At 43.3% G+C, this 16370-nt stretch overlaps 2 protein-coding genes across 5 annotated transcripts; one reads left to right on the top strand and one right to left on the bottom strand.

Moving 5' to 3' along the window:
- The first annotated feature begins 36 nt into the window (after window positions 1-36).
- On the top strand, window positions 37-7386 carry sgtb (small glutamine rich tetratricopeptide repeat co-chaperone beta). 3 transcript variants are annotated; one of them, XM_068574042.1, is made up of 12 exons: window positions 37-103; window positions 1568-1683; window positions 1868-1971; window positions 2891-2966; window positions 3497-3596; window positions 3783-3887; window positions 4002-4140; window positions 4264-4326; window positions 4907-4944; window positions 5033-5116; window positions 5870-5990; window positions 6615-7386. In XM_068574042.1, exons 2-11 carry the CDS (start codon window positions 1584-1586, stop codon window positions 5979-5981), a joined length of 921 nt encoding a protein of 306 aa, XP_068430143.1. In that variant the 5' UTR covers window positions 37-103; window positions 1568-1583; the 3' UTR covers window positions 5982-5990; window positions 6615-7386. The 3 variants fall into 3 exon arrangements, with proteins under 3 accessions (XP_068430143.1, XP_068430141.1, XP_068430142.1); XM_068574040.1 differs by having other exon boundaries at window positions 6589-7386; XM_068574041.1 differs by having other exon boundaries at window positions 39-103; window positions 1571-1683; window positions 6589-7386.
- Window positions 7387-7514: 128 nt separating this feature from the next.
- trappc13 (trafficking protein particle complex subunit 13) lies at window positions 7515-15441 on the bottom strand. Of its 2 annotated transcripts, XM_068573515.1 has the most exons (13): window positions 15325-15441; window positions 14323-14391; window positions 12450-12549; window positions 12252-12336; window positions 12042-12169; window positions 11647-11719; window positions 11275-11319; window positions 10856-10873; window positions 8744-8877; window positions 8458-8656; window positions 8267-8367; window positions 8021-8168; window positions 7515-7835 (listed from the first exon to the last, which is right to left on the bottom strand). In XM_068573515.1, the coding sequence occupies exons 1-13, from the start codon at window positions 15368-15370 to the stop codon at window positions 7728-7730; spliced, it is 1254 nt and encodes a 417-aa protein (XP_068429616.1). In that variant the 5' UTR covers window positions 15371-15441; the 3' UTR covers window positions 7515-7727. The 2 variants fall into 2 exon arrangements, with proteins under 2 accessions (XP_068429616.1, XP_068429617.1); XM_068573516.1 differs by lacking the exon at window positions 10856-10873.
- Window positions 15442-16370: the final 929 nt, after the last annotated feature.

The raw sequence follows: 16370 nt of genomic DNA, 5'->3' as shown, positions 1-16370 counted from the left end.
CGCTTCTTATTTCCGCTTTCAAGTGCGCATGCGCAGACGCAGAACACATCCGACACAAGTCCTCATGACGCCGTGAGCAGCAGACAGCTGGAGAAGAGCTCAGGTAGGTGGGCGGGGGGGCGACACAATGTTATTTATACACTGCTGTTTGAAGGTTGCAGGGTGGGGGTAAAGGGGGTAAAATGTGTGTGTATGTGTGTGTGTGAGGGTGTGTGTGAGGTCGACCTGTTCCTGTCCTCGCGCCCGTGTGTGTTGCTGCCTTGTCTCACAGACGCGTGTGATGGTTTTTCAGCATCCCACGAGCTGCACAGGGCTGCACGAGCTCTGATGCGTGACACACTCCTGCACGCGTCATTGCTTGGTGTTTTCTTGAATGCATTGTATTAATAAATAAATATATAATGAGCACATACACATATGGTCCCCCGTTATTACATCACAGCTTCTGCATCGCTGCGTTTACGGGGGAGGAGCGGCTGCGCGAGCGCAGACCCGAAACTAAACGCAACCCCAAATGGCATCAGCACGTGATGGACGTGTGGTGTGTTTACGTCCCTAAAATCATGTTCAGCATATCAATTCACATCGGGGTCCCGGTTTGCCCCCGCTGCTGCTGCTGCTGCTGCTGGGACACACACTGGAAAACACATTCATATGCATCCATCTTTTTTTTTAATGGAGCAGGTTTCTTGTTGTTGGTACCAAGAAGAATCGTTTATTTTTGCTTTTATCCTCCCGCGAGTTGTCTTGGAAACAAGAAGCAGATGCACAGCAGCCTCCTTTTTTTAGTATTTGTTGGATGTAATAGAATAATAACGTTAAACAATCTGCTGCGGAGCCTTTGGTTGGTAGAAGTTGATTTAATACACTTTCCTGAGGAGGGGACACGTGACGAGGGTGCTGCACTGTTAGAGCTCACAACACAAGCTGCAGGTCATGTTCATTGTATCATATGCATATTCCTCAACCAATGCATGAATTAATGAACCATAACTCCAGTGTGGCCGCTCGTTCAGTTGATAGTCCGCTCTGGTTCATAACTCTCACACAGAACTCTATAATAGTTCATTTACATTCATTTACACTTCAAATACACATAGTTTTCATGTTTGCACTTTCTCTTGTTTGAATGGAATATATATATATATATATATATATATATATATATATATATATATATATATATATATATATATATATACACACATACACACACACACACACACACACACACACACACACACACACACACACACACACATATCTTTCATTCTTGTTATTTTTATTTTTGTGTCTGCTTATATAAAGTGTCACCCGATGAATAATACACTCATTGTTGTGTGAGTTCCTCTCTGCTTTGCTCCAAACGACGTCCTGTGTGTTTGTGTGTGTTTGTTTGTTTGCATGTTTGTTTGTGTGTGTGTTTTTTTTGGTGGGAAGGGGGTCGGGGGGTGTGTATATTTTTATGTGGGTGCCTCTCTGTTTTGCTCCAAACAACGTTGTGTGCGTGTGCGTGTGCGTGTGTGTGTGTGTGTGTGTGTGTGTGTGTGTGTGTGTGTGTGCGCAGCAGACTCGAGGTAAACATGGCAGTGGAGAAGCGTCTGGCATTCTCTATCGTGCAGTTCCTTCGAGATCAAACGCATCGCGGCGCTCTGAACTCTGACGAGCAGGAGAGTCTGGAAGGTGGGTCAGCCCGCCGGGCGCGAGCGGACACGGGTCGCTCCCCCCGTTATGTTCTCATCCCACTGTGCTGGAGAAGAGAGAACAAACAGGAGCCGCTTTTACCCTAAGAAAAGAATCACAACTCACCATGATACTAATACTACTTTTACCTCCTCGTCCGTCCTCCATCGTTCCGCCGCCGCAGTCGCGATCCAGTGTCTGGAGACGACCTTTCGGATCAGCTCCAGCGAGTGCCACCTCGCCGCGCCGCAGCCGCTGACGGAGATATTCCTCAACTCGCTGCTGAAGGTGAGTCGCAGCTCGCAGCCTCCGCGAGCTGAACCCAAGGTTACGGGCCCTCACCCCTTTTTCTATAAAAAAAAAAAGTCGATTAACTCTTTTTTTCGGGTCCTAATTATTATTACTTTTTTTTTTTGGTCTTAATTTTTGTGTGTGGCGGAAATGGAAGCCAGTTACCGTCAAAAAATAAAATCATGACAACAAAAAAAGAGTTCATAATTATGAAAAAAAGGCATTTTGGAGAAAGAAATACTTGACTTACTGTCATAATTATAACTTTTTTTTTGTAGCAGAAATGGGCTTCCATATAAAACACGCCCTCTGACCAGCTCTTTGTCCTTTTTTCTGTTGAAATGTTTGGCCCTGTAATTGTCAATCTGGTTTTTAACACTCTTATTTATTTATGTATGTTTTCCTGATCCCTGTTCAGCACATTGTGACCCTTGTCTGTAAAAAGTGCGACACAAATAAACATTACTCACTCAAAGTCACGACTGTTTGCTGACAGCAGGAAGTCTCTACATCTTCCTCCGCCAACTTAAAACACATCTTTTCCAACTACACCTTGAATAAAGAAAGCAGCACTTAGGTAGCACTTTGTACTTTAACTTTCTTGAAGAAGTTGTACTTTCTTGAGTTTCTACTCACGGTTGAATGCACCTATTGTAAGTCTCTTTTTTTGAAAAGCGTCAGCTAAATGTAAAGTGACATCATCACTATTAATGTGAACATGTTAACTCAGCTGACGCAGCATCCGGGTGGAGGTAACCTGCGTGTTGCATCGTCCACAGTCAACACTGTGCAGTTGTAAATGACATCATCAGGATATCCCTCCAGCTGTTGGTGTAACAACCTTTCTGTCTTCCAGTGCAGCCGCCGGTCCTTTCACCTCCCAGTGATGATTCTTCTGTTCTTCTTTTGCTTCTAGAACGACAACATCACCGTGCCGGAGAGCTCTCCATCTCCGGAGGACAGCGAGCGAGCGGAGCAGCTGAAGAATGAAGGTGATGCTCAATGGCGACGCCGCCGCCTCTGCGACAGAGCTGTGCTTCAGACCTCAGATCTCAGATCTCAGAGTGCGGATAGAAACCAGGAGAAGCTTCTGGATAGAAGTTTGCTTTCAGAGGGTTTAAAAGAAGACCAAAGCACTTCGTTCCTCACTAGATGAAAGCACACGACAGTTTGAATCTTTTAAAAGCAGTGAAAGAGGAACCTGTGAGGCGATGCGCTTCCTTTATTCATGCCTTTATTCATGTATTTCTGAATATAGAATTGACCTCTGAAAGAAAACTGGAGCCTTTGTAGAGTGAAATGAAAAGCACACATTAATCTTTGTTATTTCCATGCATATGAGATAAAACCCTCAACATTATGTAGACAGAAAGTCCTGCAAAATAACTAAAACTCTTATGTTTTCCATGCGTTGTCAACCTTTACCACAGCTCTAAACATGTTTTTATATCGATACCAGGTTAATTACAATACATGTTAATAACTTACTTCTACGTGTAAACAATTCGTTTTAATTTTTTAGGTAACAATCACATGAAGGAGGAGAACTACAGATGTGCAGTGGAGTGCTACACAAAGGCCATCGAGCTGGACCTGAGAAACGCTGTGTACTACTGCAACAGGTATGTATGTATGTACATATGTACGTACGCATGTATGTATATTTATACAACAGCAGGAAAAGCAGCGTTAAGCAGCAGTGGATGTTGTTGGATGGTCGGTGTGGTACGTGGACGTGATGTAATGCTAGCTGGTGATGAACATTTTATATACATATAAATAAATATATATATGAATATGTGATGCAGGGCTGCAGCTCACAGTAAACTGGGGAGTTACACGGAGGCCACCGGGGACTGCGAACGTGCCATCGGGATCGACCCGACCTACAGCAAAGCGTACGGCAGGATGGGGTGAGGAGCGCCACCGGCTTTCTTTTCCTCAACAGGAATCTTCCCTATGATGCTTTACAGCAAATGGCCTGTGTGTCCTTTTTAAAAAATATATATATTTATTTGGGGCTCCAGCTTGGCTCTGACGGCCATGAGCAAGTATCCGGAGGCCATCACCTACTTTAAGAAAGCTCTGGTGTTGGACCCCGAGAACGACACATACAAGTCCAACCTGAAGGTAGCGGAGCAGAAGCAGAAAGAAGCGACCAGCCCAGTGAGTCACAGCACACAGGACGTAACACACAAACACACACACACATATATATGTGTATATACATATACATATATATTACGGAGCAATGTTTATAGTGGACTTGTCTGTGAATGTGTGCCATAGATGGCCGCTGGATTGGGATTCGACATGGCTAGTTTAATCAACAACCCCGCCTTCATCAGCATGGTAAGCATGAGTCCTAATATATATATATATATATATATATATATATATATATATATATATATATATATATATATATATATATATATATATATATATATATATACATACACACACACACACACACACACACACACACACACACACACACACACACAAACATACATACATACAGGATATGTGTGTGTGTTGTATTATCTTGACCTCTTGTTCAAGGAAGTGTCGCTTTGTGATGATGTCATCCAGGTAAATGGGAATAATAAAGATGGACGCACACTGCGTTGTATGTGGTCAAATGAGCATAAATACTACGTGTGTGTGCGTGTGTGTGCGCGCGTGCGTGTGTGTGCATAAAGAGTCTGGCTGTGCCATCAAAGTTACAGTTGTTCAGTAAGCTCACTATTTGTTCTGGAGACAGCTGTCGTGTGCTTATTTTGTCGCTGCCGATGTTAGACTCTAATATTTCCCTAATTAGTCCCGCGAGTAACAACAGTCGGCCCGTTACTGCCTCTCCGGTGACGACGAGATACACACATCTGAGTCAGCCACGACGCGGCTTCAAACGTTTGATTTGTGTTCACAGGCCGCGAGCGTGATGCAGAACCAACAAGTGCAGCAGCTGTGAGTGTTCAAAAACAAATTGACTGCCTCTCAGCGTGAAGTTGTTAAAGACATTGGTTGACTCTCCGTCCCTGTGCCCCGGTGTCAGGATGTCAGGGATGATGACCAACGCAGTCGGGGGCCCTGCAGCCGGAGTGGGGGGGCTGTCGGACATCTCCAGCTTAATTGAAGCGTAAGTACACTCGAACACGGCTGCTTAAGTTATATGGAGAGTTTTAATGAGTCATACATGTTTAAATATAACATATTAAGGGAGTAATACATAAATAAAGGGAGAAAAAAACACTTCCTGGAGACTTTTCCATTCTTACGGCTGCTTAACACGACAAATGAAGTGAGTGAATTTGAGTTCCCGCTGGTAAACAGTAAGGCGGTGGTTTTGTCTTGGGCTTTTATTGTGAAAGGTAAGAACGGAAAAAGTCCTCTGAATGGTTGCACACTTATATATATGGTTGATTTAATGCGTTTAAAAATTACACTACTATTTTTGCCGCATAACATTTGCATTCTGTGTGAAAGTAGAGGAGTAAAGCATTAAAAAAATATATATACATATTGACATGTGCATTATTCCCATGAGAGAAAAAAAGCCTACCCTCCTGGTCTGTAAAGGCCCTTAATACTAAGCTAGGCTAACCATCTACTGGTATAGAAGCTTTATATTTACTGCACAGACAGGAGAGCGGTGTCATGCAAGTCCTGTCAAAAATAATTTTCATAATATATTTCCCAAACAATGTCACATACGGAAAGATTGTACCAACATAGCATACAAACGCCATCTTTTTGCAGAAAGTCCTGTAGAAATTTGCTTCAGAGGCCGTCCCTTTTGGCATTTTCATTTAATTTTGCCTGCTTATTAGACATTTGAATAGTGAGCCATTGCTGTGCAGAAGGTGAACACAAGTGTCTCGTGTCTCTGCAGGGGACAACAGTTTGCTCAGCAGATCCAGCAGCAGAACCCGGAGCTCATCGAGCAGCTGAGGAACCACATCCGGAGCCGCTCCTTCAGCGGCAGCGCCGAGGAGCACTCATGATCGACTCAGGTGTTTTTATATGTACAGCCCCAGCAAAAAAATACCTTAATGAAAGAAGAATATCTATCTATCTATGGAAGCTTGTTTCCACCCAAAAAAAAAGTGTCATTATTAAATAATAGTTTTTTTTAAAAATTCATAATGAGATAACTATCGTAAAAGTTGGGCTACAAGCCGCTCCTACCTCGGGTGGGTGTCCCCGCGGTAGCAAACTAGCGCTGCTGCTAGCTCCCCGCTGTAGCAAACTAGCGCTGCTGCTAGCTCCCTGCTAGCTGCTGCTGCTACTGACCGCTGTAGCAAGCTAGCGCTGCTGCTAGCGCTGCTGCTAGCTTACCGCTAGCTGCTGCTGCTACTGCCCGCGTCAGGCGTCGAGCCGGGCCTGGTCCTGCTGCCTTCGGTGGTTGTTGAGCTAGCGGGTAACTAGCATCAGCGCTAGCTGGCTCCAGCGGGGAGCTAGCAGGGACACCCATCGAAGTTAGTAGCGGCTTGTAACCCTTTTTTTTGTATGAGATTATAACTTTTTATCTCGTAATTATGGCTTTTTGTGTTCGGCGGAAACGGGCTTCCATACAATTCATTAACACACATTGTTTTTGTTTTTTTTCAGTCTCACATTTAATTTTTTTTTCCAAGGAAGGGCAACCATACGGCGCGATTACAATCTCTACACCCATTTCTTGAAATCAAATCCGCGGCACAGCTGGAAGGAAGAGACAAGGATGGGGCTGAAGGCACTTTGCTTTGACGAGAGAGAGACGAAGGAACCTCGAGGCCGGACCACGACATGAAGCATCCACACACACGTGTATATATACGGAAAAACACATCGTAAACACCTCATCGTAAAAAGAGCCGAGAACTCATTCAGCCCGCTGGGGGGGACGTGAGCTCGTTCTGTCTTCAGTGCTTCTTACATTCTGCAGAGATCGTGTTTTATATGCCGTGGACGCGTCCGGGATCCTCCTCGTCTAGTCATGACACCCACGAGGGCGAGGGAGGAATGTACTTTCACAGCGCTGCAGGGAACATGTCCGACTTTTGCTCGTATACAACAACCGGAACACATCAGATTTATATCGCCTCTTGTGTAATATTATTTTTGTAGACCGGATACGCTCGTCGTAATACTCGTATACATCACTGCTTACTATTTAATAGTACTATTTAACTTCTGATGAAGACAACCATGTCATCGTATAGCAGTGTTTGCAGCCTGCATTGTGTTGTTATTGCACTTTAGAAAAATATAAATATCTCCCCTTTAATCATATTTAAATGTTTATTAACTCGTGACGAAGTATACAGGTTGTTCATTTTGCATGCTCTTAAATCTGGTATTTGAGATCAGACGCGTGATGGAAACAAGTAGGTATACTAAGGCGGCACAGTGTTTTGTGTAAAAAACATGTGAATAAATGTCTTAAAATTGAACTTGTGACATCTTTTGTGTTGAATAATGTCTTTGAATAGCCGCTAACAATCAGATTCTACATTAAAAACACATTATAAAAATCACTCTGGACACTACGGTGATCAAAGTGTACAGATATTTTATTAACATTTATGCACATTTATATCATTCTTCATATCATATCTTCAAAGAGAAGGGATTTATATTATTCACAATTCATTTAAAAATTTACAGCGTCATCCCCTCGGGTTGCAGAAAGAGTGAAATGTTATGTGCAGAATTCCACTGTTGGTCCATTTATAGCTAAAATGCAAAAAAAAATAAAATAAAATGTCCTAGCACTCATTGCTTGTGTAAGGGCAGACCACGCACACCTGGGCGATGTCATCATACTCGTACGTCCTCTTCAGGAACGTATCCGTGAGCCTCAATCCGGAAATACTCTGAAAAGAAGGACGCAGAGAACACTAGTGAGCGAGAACGTTAGTGAGAGACACCGCTAGTGAGCAACTTTAGTGAGCGGGAACGCTAGTGAGAGAGAACACTAGTGAGCAACACTAGTGAACGAGAACGCTAGTGAGCTATGGTAGTGAACCATTGGGTTTATTTCTAAAGGTCTCAATCCTACCTGCAGACCCTGGACGGAGGAGAGGAGAATGAGTGGTAGAGAGAGGAAGGCCCCCGGGCTGAGTTTCCCCAGCTGACGCCCCGAGACGCCGCACCAGTGGATGGACCTGGTGTTGCACATCTCCATCACCAGGTCCATGGTTCTTTCACTACCAAAAACACACACAAAACGGTTGTTACCGTCATGCCTGCTTTTCAGTGATTTTATCGTACGTTGGACTGTTTTTTTCATGTGTTGGTTTTGTACCTGCAGTTGGTGATTTTACAGATAATGTCGAAAGGTTCTTCGAGGTTGACCGTGTCAGGAATCATCTCCAAAGACAGCCGGATGTCTCCGTACCCCGGAGCCTGGAAGACGTAGAGAATAAAATGAGATTTTTTTTTAAAAATAAATATTTAGGCCGCAGGCCGACTCCCTTAATAGAAGCGACCTCGTACCATTCTCTGCAGCTGGCTGGTCTGCAGCCTCCCTCGCTCCCCGAGGTTGGTCTTCCACACGATGTCCAGCTTCCCGATCACAGTCACGCCCTTGATGACGCCGGCCTTCTCCGCGTACTCCGGCTTCGGCTTCAGGCAGTACAGGTACTGCCGCGTGTCCGTGGGCTGCAGGTAGGACATTTTGCCAAAAGTGGACTCTCTGGCAGCGAGAAGAAAAAAAGCAACGAGTGAGAGTCAGGAAGCAAAAAATGCACAAATGAGAAGGATTTTTTTTAAAGGCTTTTACCCATCGTCTCCACCTGTGACCGTGTTGAGCTCGGTGACGTTGTACATCAGGGAGGGCTCCAGGGACACCTTCTCCATGAACATTGGGGAGGTGGTGATGTTCTGGATCTGAGCCTCCAGGAACACTTCATCCGTCTGGGTGCGGAGAAGCCAGAGGTCACTGAGTAAGGTTTTCCTCTGCCCCACAATCTAGCTCAATGACATCACCTCCAAGGCCGACTGAGCAAACACATCCACTTCATCGAGAGGTGTTAGGATTATTAGAGTTAATTGGGCCTGTGTACAATCCTACGGCCTTAAAATGGGGAAGGTTCACGTTCACGTCCGTCCGTAAGTACGAGAGTTGCTGACTGCAGTGGTTTTGCTCCTCAAAATGCCTTCTAAAGTTTGATTAAAGCCAAATGTGATGCTTTTGACAAAACAAATGATCATTTCCCAAAGTCTCCCTGGTTTTTATCATCCCTGTGCAGTGCACTTTGCAAAAAGACCCATTTGATTGGACCGACTTAAGACAGCTGAAGCCTTTCAGATGAACTTTATGCTTAAAAAGGTCGGTGCCTTCAGTCCCCCATCAAGTCAGGAGGGATGATGACGCACAACCGCAACTCCTTTTAATGCGCTTACAAGCGTGACACGTGAACATTTCCTTTGTTTTTCTACTTATTTTTTAGGTGATGTGAGAGTCAGGTGGCAACATGGATCACACATACATGTTATTATTTGCTCAATGTGCCTTGGAGGACATTGTTAGTGCAAGAGCTGACCAGCGGAGCAGACAGTAGGGGTTGCACAAGACAGATCCCTCGACCATTAAACTAGTTGTGTTTTTCACCAATACTGTGACTAGTTAGCCTTTCAGACGACGGCCGTGTCTACAACGCATTGCAAAAACATGGAATGCATGACAACTTTCTTATAATTACATTTATAGGCACTCATAATGCTATAAATCAATAACCACAACACTTTATAAAGCATTTCATGACGACAATTTCGGCCAAGTATCATAGTATATCCTGATCGCTGGTCAATTATTGGCATGTTTTTAGTGTTATCATCATAGTGCTTTGGACCGACTTAAGACAGCTGAAGCCTTTCAGATGAACTTTATTCATTCAAATACTATACTGTATACGAGAAAGCAATATGACGATGACATCACTGCTATTATAGACTATCCTGAAATATTTGAAATTCCACCAACCGTACCCATACCTGATGATATTAGCATTAAAAAGTAAAGTAACTTACGTTTAAGACAAAAAACTTGAATAATATATAGATATATATATACACACTTGAATATGTCAAACAATACCTAACCTAGGACCGCAGTGGTCTCTACTCGACTGTCAAAGCTCGAGTGCAACCTCTACTATACAGTCAGAAACATGAGAGGGGAAAAGCAGAGATTAGTCCATGCCTTGCAATTCATAACATAAAAGAAGTGGCCGTGAACCGTTATAGTCAGCATTAGCGTCTCTGCTCCATGCAAAGCCATTCCAAACCGCTCAACACCCCCACGCGGTGTCACATGTGATCAAACATGTGCGTCACGTGTAATCAAACGTGTTCGGACCCGACGGGAAATGATTTGGTAAACGAGAGCGTGTTTGGGGTTTGGTCAGGGCGTCACCGGACCGGCTGCGTCGCTCCTTCAACCCGGAAAATACAGGAGTAAAAAATACAAAAATTAAAAAGGAGAATCAGTAAAGCATCTGTGCACGTTCGTTCCCGTCTGCAATGTTAGGTTTTTGGGAGTAATCACAGTGCAAAAAAACGATTTGATGAGGAAGAGCAGGATCGAATGCGCTCCACCACGATTAAAACACCACAAACTTTTGATTGAAAAAGTCCATGCCCTGTGTCGGATGAGTTTGCAAGAAAGCACAAGCGTCCAAGAGAAAGGGCAAAAGGGAAACAATGGAAAGGTTTGTGCCGAAGGTGCAAGGTCAATCGTTGCTCTATGACCGCCTTGAGGGCGTTTTTCACGTCACTTTCCATTCTTTTACTTTGCTCCCTCCGATCGGCCGCCAGAGAGACAGAGTCCGCTGCACCGGAGAGGGTTAAAGAGAAGCTAACGCCCAGCAGTGAGAACAGAAGGAACAATTACCACAGAACTGAGGTCGCTCTGATGGAGAAAATAAAATACAAGACATAATGAACAAATGAAGTTACGTGCCAAAAGATGATGACAGTGAATATTTGCACAACAAAAACACAACTACTGGTATGAAAAAGAAAAAGCTTGCTGCCTCTGTGAGGAAAACGCTTGACCTCCGACTCTTGAAACAATAAAAGATTTACGTTTGTTTCTGTTACGTTGACATTACTGGGAGGTACAAGGGTTTTCCAGGAGAGCGTTCATATTCTATCTGCCCTTATTAGCGTATGGAAACATTCCTAACTATGAAATGAAATGTGAAATGAAGCATGTCATGTGCTACAATAAGAACTTGCGTGTCATATGACGACAGCTTATTATTATTATTATTATTATTATTAATTATTTTCCGGTGGTGGCAGACTCACCTCTGCGTTGTAGAACTTGGTCTTCACATCCAGCGGCTTCAGAACCTGATGGAGGATAGATTGCAGATTGAACGCTGCGGTTTTCTCACACTGTGTTTCCATTCAGCAGGAAGAACAAACTAAACACATGACAGTAACTCTTCAGCTGAGGAAAAGGAAGAATCTGGGAATCAGAGTCGTGGACCGTCGGCTCACGAGCTGAGAGACGATAGACGGGGCGACGCCCCGAAATCCACAGTCTCCCTCCTCCCCCCCCTGGTAATTGCGTTCTCTCTGTCGTGGACATGTGACATTCCTCGGGTCTCTTCGGGTCTCACACGGGGGTTCGGACCGCCGTCATCTAACGAGAGCCTGCAAATATACACAACTCACCTGGAATTTGAAGAACTTTCGAAAGTAGAGCTTCTCCCCGTACTGGGTGGTGTAACTGACCGCACAAACTAAGCTGGAAATCGGAGGGAAAGAAACATTTAGAATAGCAAAGAAACGCGCGCAAAGTTTTTTAACCCGTTGAAAGCTGTGGAACCAATTTTGTCTAGATTGTCTCAACAACATCCCACATACTAATAAGACACTTTTTTTTGGAAAGATTAGGACCTAAATAATCATAATCTGTAACAGAAATCACAATAAAACTAAGCGTCAGCATGTTACGAAGGAGTTTCAGTCAAGAAACTGTGTTGTTTGGTTAAATTTTTGCGCATGGTTTCCAAAAAGGTGAAGACTGCTCGCTCGCTCATGCTTCTGGTCGGAGTGCAAACACTCACATGTGCGTTCCAATTTCTTTGACCTCGTGGTGGATGACGTCATCGATGCAGCACTCGGGTTTGAGCTCGGCCACCGCCGAGTTGGACGCCGAGAGGTTAAGCCTCTGCGAGCTGGTCTGCAGGTCGGCCTGATAGGAGAGGAGAGTTGTGGGTAAAACTAGAGAGAAAAGTGTGTAACGACTGCTGGGAAAGGTCTCTCTCTCTCAGCACCTTCACCAGGACATCCTTCACGACCTGGTTGCTGTCGTTGTGCACACTGATGTAACTGGAGAAGGTCTCGCCGAGAAAAATGTTCCTGTGTAACAACGCACAGAAGTGGGGAAAAGTCAAGTCGTCGAACTTTAAAAACAAGCGTCTGCTCCACAAAAAGGAAAACCGAGCGCTCATTGGTTGGTCAGCGTGGATTACCCAAAGTTCTGTGGTAACGTGAGCATCTCTCCCAGCATCAACGCCTCGGCTCCTTTGATGGTGGAGGGGTCCTCCCTCATGAGTAGACCGAACAAATCCCCTATAAAATAACAATGAAATGAGAACTGGAGCTCACACGAGACTTAACACATTGAACATCAAAGTCAGATGTAACCAAAAAACTACACCTACAGCCCAGAATACAAGTCCAGTCTGTTATATCTCTACACAACCTTGAGATCTCAACTGTAACATAGTCCCAACATGAGACACACCTTTCCCATTCCAGGAGAGCAATTCTGCACGCATCAACCACAACGGCAACATATCAATGTTCATATTCATATCGAGGTTGTTGCATTAAATTTGTCGCCTTCCTGTGTCACATGGAGGATACAGGTATCTATCCAGACTGACATGATAAGGAAACTTAATGTGGTTTCTTAACATTGAGGCATAAATCTAATCCGATAAAACAAGTATGAGCTTGAGAATGTTGACGCTCCCTTTAAAGCTATAACTCGATAGCAAAAGAGAAAAATGCTTCCATGTATCTCATGTCAAATTCAACCCATTAATCTTTGTGAACTTTCAGATAAGTCGTCGCCATATATATAGTGATCCTTCTTAGAAGTGTCACTGTGATTGGTGGTTTGTCGGCAGCTCAGTTACCAGTGCAGCGGTCACATTTCTCTGTCATGTCATCAGAGGGGGGAAAAAAGCCCCAAACTTCACAGCACAAGAAGGTTGTGAGAGTGTAGAAATATAATACAGACGTGCACTGGATTTAAAGCAAATGCAACACAAAATAGTAGCTAAACGCGGTTCAAATTACATTTTAAATTATACTTTCATTACATTTTGTCTGTTTATATTTCAGCGACTAGTCTGTAAAGAATGTTTTAAAATCGAAATGATTTAGAACTTTGCAGAAGTCAATAAATTACAAGTTTAGGAAAATTCCCAACAATTGAACAGGCTACATTGTAGGCAACCAATCCCTGCATTATTACAACAATCAGTTATTATATTATCTCATTACGGCAGGCTTAGATTAAAAGTACACATTTTTGTTTTTTGTCCTGCATACGTGTTGATCCCTTTAATGACATTTTTATAACATTAAGATATGCGCTATTGTTCCCTCAAGTAAAGGTTTCAACATGACCATGGAAGTGGGATGTTTGTGAAACTCCATCAATTAAAAAAGCAGAGGCAATGCCCTCAGAGACACTAAAAGTAGAACTAAGACATCCATTCCAGCCTGGTGTCCGTGCTTTTGTTGCTTCCCTTTGTGCTCATGATTATGAAATGTTAATAAGCTCCTCCTTTGTGTTCTGAAGCCCGTCTGTCGATGTCTCAATCGCAGTCATAGGTGTAATTTAACTGGAATGCAATGCAGGTGATGGAGCCTGAGATGTCTGGCGAAAACCTCTTGGATTCTTTTGAACTACTTTGTTGTCGTACGAGACATAAAAAACAACAACAATGTGACGAAAAAAGAAATGTTTTTTTGGAAACTTGTTTTCTGGCGTGCCAAGACTGTGACTGAATCTGTACACTCTGCAGAACAAAGACCAGCAGGATTGTGTTGCTCATGTTTTCTTTTCTCCCATTTCCTCTTCAACATGACGTGAAGCCTTGTGACAAACAAACTGAAGCACAGTAGCACAGCTGTCAACAAGTCTGAACGTAAACGTGCAATGTCATTAAATAATGCAGAAAAGGGGGAGACAGTGAATAAGCCATCTAGCAACGCGGTGGTGACAATGCAAACAGCAACAACTCACCGTGTTCTCCTATGCAACAGATGTGTGTAAACAGAGAATTAAATTCCAATTCGCACTTCATCACCGAAGCGGAGCAGGCTTACCTGGCAGATCTCGGTCTTCGCATGTCACGGGCAGGTTGGTAAAGAGTGTCGGTTTGGTTAACCGCATCACTGGGAAGTAAAGGGACAGCGGTCAGTGACTGGACACAGAGGTTGGCTCCTGATTGTCGGTGAGAACATCCCACTGCCAGTGATGTCCATACTAACTGGCAATCAGCCTCACGTCACGTACAGAGTGGCCGGCTTTATCCCAACACCAGACCACGACAACAACAACAACAACAACAGATCGTCTGAGGCTGTTATGCATTAATAGACGGTGTTGCACTGCCAAAAATCGATCAAGTTCTAATGTTTCACCACGATTTGTTTTCTAGATGAGGCACAGAAAGCACAAGTCTCTGGTTAGTGACGTTGAACTAAATAACTTTTTAGGGGTCTGACGTCAACAGGAACATTTTCGCAGATGAAAGCTTTCAACTGGTGTGTACGCTGAATCTTTAACCTCAAAGCAAGATCCGGGTCTTTGACTGATTGCGTCTTGTGTTACATGTACAACCTTTAAAGGCTACACATTCATTAGAAACTGAATTACTTCATATTAGTCAGTTATGGAGCACCTTTACAGTAAAATAACAAATACAGCTTAAGTAATAAATAAAAAAGCTAGTGAGTTCCATTCCCTAACTCGTAAACCAACGTTATGTTTATTGGCTACATTGGCTAACAACACAACAGCCATAGCTAGCTGGCTATATAGTATTGCTGTAATATATAGCTTTAACACCGTCGTTCAATCTCAGCTTTGAGGTCAAATATCAGCAAGACATGTTTTCTTTAAAGCTAAACCTGCCACAGTTTGGCTTAGACACTTTGCAATGAAAACGTTTAATATTATCTTTGTTTCTTTAGCTATTAGCTGTTAGCAGCTAAAAGCCCTAAACAAATGACAACAGTGCACTGAAATAAGAATAACGCGTAGTTTTCCCCCTAAACTATCACCTGGAATCATATTATTAAGGTTATGGCGAGGAAATGAAGTACCTTTTAATGCAAGTAGATGTTCTTGTTTCGCTTGATTTACTTCCATTTTGACAGAGGAAGTTGTCTTTTCGGGGTGATGTTAGCTACTATGCTAGCTGGTTGTTGTGACAGGCTAGCTTTATCAACTTTGACCCGGAAACGCTTCTTCTTCTTCGTCTTTTAATAAGGGGCGCTGCATGCTATGCTGCCCCCCATAGCCTGCCTACAGCCCTGGGAGTTATAAATTCGGGTGTTTTTTTTAGCGGTGTCATGACTTTATATAACCTCAGGCTGCACACTTAATGTCTCCTGTGCAGCCACAGATTTTGAGAAAACTCTCAGCAAGACGCCAGGCCTGCTGAATAAATGTAATTGTTACACAAAATATATTGTTTTGATGGAGAATCCTTCACCTTGTTTGGTCAGCTCTTTATCTGCATATCAGGGTAGAAGCTAAACTTTCTTTTTGATGGCATTTAGGGGGAGAATCAGTCACGTGTGCAACATTTAAAGAACATACAGTAACAAATGCAACCCTGCAGTACCAATGATCACACTTTGCAGTGATTGAAATGATCACTTTTTGAGGATCATTGTGAACAAGCTTTTTGTCATACTTGCAGGCCGTATAGGCCCTTGCCAAGTCAAGTGCCTTTAAATGTTCTTACAGCAATATCACTAAATTTTTTAATAAAAGTCAGATGGGTAGCCATCGTCTCCAGGAGCCCGACTTGAACTAAGGCCTCTTATTGCATCTTGGACGTCCCCTAGGGAAATCTTTTGTTCCAGTAAATCCATATTGCACCGGGAAATACATGCAAGACATCTCGAGAGACAAGAGGATGTATTATGTCTGGTTCTGTTTGTCTCTTCTGTTGAAGCCAATATGAATCCATTTGAACTAAAAAGAGACACTACTGAAGATATATGGGTTAATATATGGGTTATATTCATTGAATGTGCTGTAACTCTGTTATGTTGTTCTTACACATGACATCTATTGCTTCTGTCCATCCGGGGAGAGGGATCCTGTTGCCCTCCTGAAGGCTTCTTCCTTTTTTTCTGTG

Source organism: Clinocottus analis, unplaced genomic scaffold, assembly GCF_023055335.1.
Source record: "Clinocottus analis isolate CAN_PGR_092001 unplaced genomic scaffold, fCliAna1.0.p SCAF_13, whole genome shotgun sequence".
Classification (NCBI taxonomy): Eukaryota; Metazoa; Chordata; class Actinopteri; order Perciformes; family Cottidae; genus Clinocottus; species Clinocottus analis.
The sequence above is the reverse complement of the archived record's forward strand: the minus strand, read 5'-3'. Positions and strand labels throughout refer to the sequence as shown.

Coding starts and splice junctions, on each gene's coding strand:
- sgtb (XM_068574042.1), top strand. CDS start 1,584: ATGGCAGTGGAGAAGCGTCTGGCATTCTCTATCGTGCAGTTCCTTCGA. Junction 1,684..1,867: donor CGAGCAGGAGAGTCTGGAAG/GTGGGTCAGCCC, acceptor CCGCCGCCGCAG/TCGCGATCCAGTGTCTGGAG. Junction 4,327..4,906: donor ACCCCGCCTTCATCAGCATG/GTAAGCATGAGT, acceptor TTGTGTTCACAG/GCCGCGAGCGTGATGCAGAA.
- trappc13 (XM_068573515.1), bottom strand. CDS start 15,370: ATGGAAGTAAATCAAGCGAAACAAGAACATCTACTTGCATTAAAAG. Junction 12,550..14,322: donor CGAAGACCGAGATCTGCCAG/GTAAGCCTGCTC, acceptor GTTATTTTATAG/GGGATTTGTTCGGTCTACTC. Junction 11,320..11,646: donor GAAAGTTCTTCAAATTCCAG/GTGAGTTGTGTA, acceptor ATCCTCCATCAG/GTTCTGAAGCCGCTGGATGT.